This window comes from Quercus robur, chromosome 12 (genome assembly GCF_932294415.1).
Source record: "Quercus robur chromosome 12, dhQueRobu3.1, whole genome shotgun sequence".
NCBI classification, from domain to species: Eukaryota; Viridiplantae; Streptophyta; class Magnoliopsida; order Fagales; family Fagaceae; genus Quercus; species Quercus robur.
In genome coordinates, this window is record NC_065545.1 from 42,977,964 (window position 1) to 42,982,841 (window position 4,878).

At 29.9% G+C, this 4,878-nt stretch overlaps 1 protein-coding gene across 1 annotated transcript; it reads right to left on the reverse strand.

Annotated features, from left to right (window-relative positions):
• Window positions 1-406: 406 nt before the first annotated feature.
• Window positions 407-3,386, reverse strand: LOC126710403 (bifunctional pinoresinol-lariciresinol reductase 2-like). The gene is made up of 4 exons (XM_050410839.1): window positions 3,011-3,386; window positions 1,517-1,757; window positions 1,139-1,342; window positions 407-752 (listed from the first exon to the last, which is right to left on the reverse strand). The coding sequence occupies exons 1-4, from the start codon at window positions 3,338-3,340 to the stop codon at window positions 589-591; spliced, it is 939 nt and encodes a 312-aa protein (XP_050266796.1). The 5' UTR covers window positions 3,341-3,386; the 3' UTR covers window positions 407-588.
• Between the last annotated feature and the right edge of the window lie 1,492 nt (window positions 3,387-4,878).

Below are 4,878 nucleotides of genomic sequence, written 5' to 3' on the forward strand. Positions count from 1 at the left end.
GCAATATATATTTATAAATGTTAGGTTTAGCAACACGTAAGGATTTAAAATTTTGGAGCTAAATAACAAGGTTCCAATAGTTAATTATCTTGTAATTTTGTTTTTATTTGCAATGAATATGTTGAAATGGTGGCTAATTATCTAATTATTATTCAATTAAAAATTGTATTATGTATGAGTTTTAATTATTTCAAGTGGTAATGCTTTTTATCACCGAATAAAGGACTTGTAATCGAATTCCGGCTATATATCTAATATAAACTATTAGTCTCTTGACTTGAAGATAAAGAACCATTAATTATGAAGCAGCAGTAAAATTAATTCAAATCTTATTTTATTTATATAAAAAAAGAAAAGAAAAGAAAATATATTTTCAAGACAAGTACATAATGGTATATTATATATATATTGGAAAACAAATTGGTCTTATTTAAGTTGAGGGGGCAAATGTCCACCTCATCATGACAGGACAATTTTTTTTTTTTTTTTTTTCTAAGCAATAAATGAGAAAGAGAAGGATAGATGAAAGTCCATCAATCCTAAAATAGATTAGGCACTTATAATTATGCTACAACAATGTGTACTTAATTATAAATAGCGTTTCATGTATTCTTCCACCGTAGTATACTTGATCTCTGGATAAAGCTCAGAAGCTTCTACTGCATCATTTCCTATCTCGAAATTTGTAAGACATCCCTCGTAACAAACATGATAGTAATGTATAAGTCCAACTTGCTCTGCGTACTCTAGTCCTTTTTGAGAAAAAAAAAAACCGTATCAGAATTTAAGAAAACATGTAACATAAACACAGTAAAAACTTTGAAATAAATATATAATTAGTTATAAATTTTTACAACCTTTATTAAAACTCATAACAGTGAATGAGATCGGTAATAACATAATTAAACTGTCGGTGAATATTTTATTTTTTACTTTTTCTTTTAACAAGGCTTTTCTATGACAATTTCGTGATTGACCCTAAAGGCAGTCAATTCTTTGACTTTGTCATTTTCTTTTTCCTTTTTAATTTTTTTTTTAAAAACAGGATTCTCTCTCCATTAAAATAACATAAAGCTAGGAGCCAAGTAAGACATTAATACAGTACTTGTCTCAGAAATTAAACCAGTATCAATCGTACCTTTCAAGGAAGCTAGAAACTCTTCCTTGGGTATGGAAGACTTTTGCAACTCTTTGCCAATTAGTTTCTCCCAAATCTCAACAACTTCTCTTTGAGATAGAATGTTTTTAGGTGGCCTTAGATATACTGTCTTGTTGAGAGTTCGAGGGTCATCTATAGTTTTGATGGTATACATGGCTATATCATCTTCCTCCACATAAATTGCTGCCACGTTAAGACGAAAAATGTTGCAATTCTTGTAAAGGTAAATATAAAAATCGAGTACATATAGAAAATCCTCAAATCAAATACATTATGGTGCGAAAAAAAAATGACTCTAGTTTCATGGTTCTCTTCAATCTGTACAATGCAAAACTAATAAAGTTGTTAAGGAAATACCTTTTTTATTTCCGTCACCCAACAATACCACTGAATCTCTTGAAGGAAGGATCTTACCGGGCTGGCACAAACCACCAAGAAAGTAACCAGCAAAACAGTTTGCGGAAATATATGTGAAAGGTATTTGAGCATCTTCAATGGCTTTCCTTACAATCATTTTGTCATCAAATGTCACTCTCCCAGGTTCTAATGCATCCTCCATTCTAGCAGGGTCGGTGCCAAACTCAGAGGGCAAAAATCTCTACCAACGTTATAAAAAAAACTTGTCATGTAAACTAATTAATGAAAAACCAACAAAACCTATACGTATGGATGTATCAAATATATATTTATCATGTTTATACCATATTAATTTAAAATAGAAAAAAGATATTAAAAAAAAAAGAGGAATAAGATTCGTGTCATTGAGAGATCGAGATAGGGAATATATATATATATATATATATATATATATGTATATATATAAAATATGTTTTTAATTTTATTTAACATATGATATTTTCTTACATATTACAAAAATATTTACATGACCTTCAAACGTACATCTTCCATAATTTTTGTTATATTAGAAAATAAGGTCACGAGACACATCCTCCACAGACCAAAAATATATGAGAGTGGGAAATTTTGAAAAATTAGGAGGCTCATCCTAAGCCCCATGGCATCTAGAGAGTACTGACGTCAGTTAATTTATAATAACGTAAAGAGTAAATTTTGCATATCCAACTCTAAAAATAACTTACATCAGCTCATATAAACTTATGTAAATTTAGATTATTGTTATAGTAATTGTATAAATATATACAATTAATATTCACATGTAAATCTATTTTTTAATATTTCATTACTCATATACATAAGTAGAGATGATTTTAAAGAGTAATAAAATTTTGATAAAAAATAATAATTTAATAAAATGTAATGTATAATAAATAATATATCGATAGAGGTGTTTTTGATATTTTGATAAGTAATTATATAAAATAGAAAAAATAAATTTTATGTTAAAATAAATAGAATTTTTAACACCGACGCTTATATGTTATGGAAAGAGTAATAAGAAAAGTCAAAAGATTTCAAGAAAAGTACATAGATTTTTTATTTTCTTTGAGAGAGAAAAAAAAGTAAGAGAAAAGAGATGTGACAGTGATACAATAACATTTGACTATTCGAGGAGGGGAGAAAAAAAATTTATATCGTGCACGGCAAGGTTTGGATACGTGTCCAAGATCCAAGGAAAATTTTCATTGAACACAAGTGGGACCCATAAAACTTATATTATTTATATGTGTCTAACATTTAAAGAAAGAAGAGAAAAGAAAAATCTTATTCACTCGGCCGGATGCCCAAACAAACTGAAATAATCGGAACAAACAAAAACATACAAAATTTATAATGCACCAGTTTTACAACAGATACGAAATATTCGGTTTTGGTTTAGATTGGCAAGTAAAATATAGATTTGCAAAATTTATATATATTATATATGTATACCTTTACATTACCAGCTTCTTTGATGGCATCGATAAGCTTAAGTTGAAGGAGAATTTGGTGGCTTCGGATGTGAACTCCAGATATTGTACAGATAACAACATCAACTAATTTGATAGCCTTCACAAGGCTCTGGTGATCGGTAAAGGAACCAGAAACAAGGTGAGCACCTTGCTCCTTGAATGACAAAAGCATTTGAACTTTATCAATATCAACACCTATCTCTGCTCTGTTTAGGATGTACGTCTCATGACCTTCAGCCAAACTTGCCTTCACCAACCTCTTCCCTAGATACCCAGTTCCCCCTACAACCAGCACTCTGCATTTTTCCATTTTTCTTTTTCTTCCTTCTCTTGGTTCTGGTTCTATAGAGATTTCCTTCCTCGGCTTTTTATAGCAAATGCTTTTGACAAGGGCTATCATTTATATTATGACAGGTGCATTACGTAATCAATTAAAAGAGATGATGAAAAAAAATTACGAACTCCATTATCCCTTCCTATTCATAAAAAGAAAACAAAAGAAAAAAACTTGTTGTCCTCTTAGAAAAAAAAATCTTTGATAGCAAAATTTTAGAGAAACTTATCAAATCATTGTTCCTTCAATTTCAAAGCCAACAATTTTGATACTAGTTCTTCTCAAAAAAAAAAAAAAAATTGATACTAGTCATTAATTCATGTATTAGTTTAACAAAATATGATTTTTTTTTTTGTGTCTTTTATTTTTATAATTACGGTAGTTCTTAATTTTTTTTTAATTTCTAAATATGAATGAAATAATTATGATAATTATTAATAGTTTTTTCGTTTAATTATGGTAAGATTCTAATGGAGAGTTTAAATATAAAATATAATTTAAACTTAAATAGAAACATATACATTAGAATAATGATGTTTAAAAAAAAAATATGCATGGGTTCAAGTTATACCTGGTGTAACTTCACAAGAGTTATACCTTTTATGAACCATTAATTACTGCTAGATCTAAGAGTAAAAAAACACTTATAGTAGAGTTATTATTACTCTCTAGAAATTAGTGATTTAAGCATTAACTCTTCTTAAAAAAAAAAAAATGTATTTACTATTTAATGTCACCTTTCACTTATCTATTTAATTTTTAATGAAATTGACAAGGGAGATGCTAGGTACCTGTCTTCACTCTGAGCTCCAATAAAGCGATTTAAATCCACAGGTTAAATTGCACTTCCTATCATTTTTATAGTCTTTTTATTTTCTTATCACCTAGAGGGTAAAGAATACATGATACTCAAGTATATATGGCCTTGAGTTTGTATAAAAGAAAAATAAATGAGAACATGCTACTAGCATCACCTCACTGGGTAAAATGTATGTGAAATATATATATATATATATATGTATGTATGTATGTATGTGAAATATATATATATATATATATATATTGTAAGGGCGGAGTTTGGGGCCCGAGCCCAGCAAGCAGGCGATTCTAATCCAAAAGATCCTCAACAATGAATTTGTAGAGAGTGGGTCGTAGAACTAGGTCTTGACAGAGTAAACGTAATTGTTAGTAAGCCATGCAATCATTTGAACGTGAGGACGTTTCATTAGGTTTCCTGGGATAACAGTCCATGGGACTATATCTTATGCTCTGTTTACAGAACTTCTCTCTCTCTCTCTTTTCCTTGCTTTTTTCTCTCCAGTTTCCGATCCCTTAGTCATGGGGATTTTCTTCTCTTATATAGCACCCTTCAATTGGTTATGGCCCTCCACTGGTTAACCATCTGGGCCTCTACTTGAGTGCCTGTCTCATAGGACACCCCCCCTTTTCTGTGAGTTGCACTGGCCAAGATAATACTATTCTCCTGTCTTTTCTACATTAATGCGGCTGGAAAA

Coding starts and splice junctions, on each gene's coding strand:
- LOC126710403 (XM_050410839.1), bottom strand. CDS start 3,340: ATGGAAAAATGCAGAGTGCTGGTTGTAGGGGGAACTGGGTATCTAGGG. Junction 1,758..3,010: donor AAGAAGCTGGTAATGTAAAG/GTATACATATAT, acceptor TAACGTTGGTAG/AGATTTTTGCCCTCTGAGTT. Junction 753..1,138: donor GTTTCTAGCTTCCTTGAAAG/GTACGATTGATA, acceptor TTTCTCAAAAAG/GACTAGAGTACGCAGAGCAA.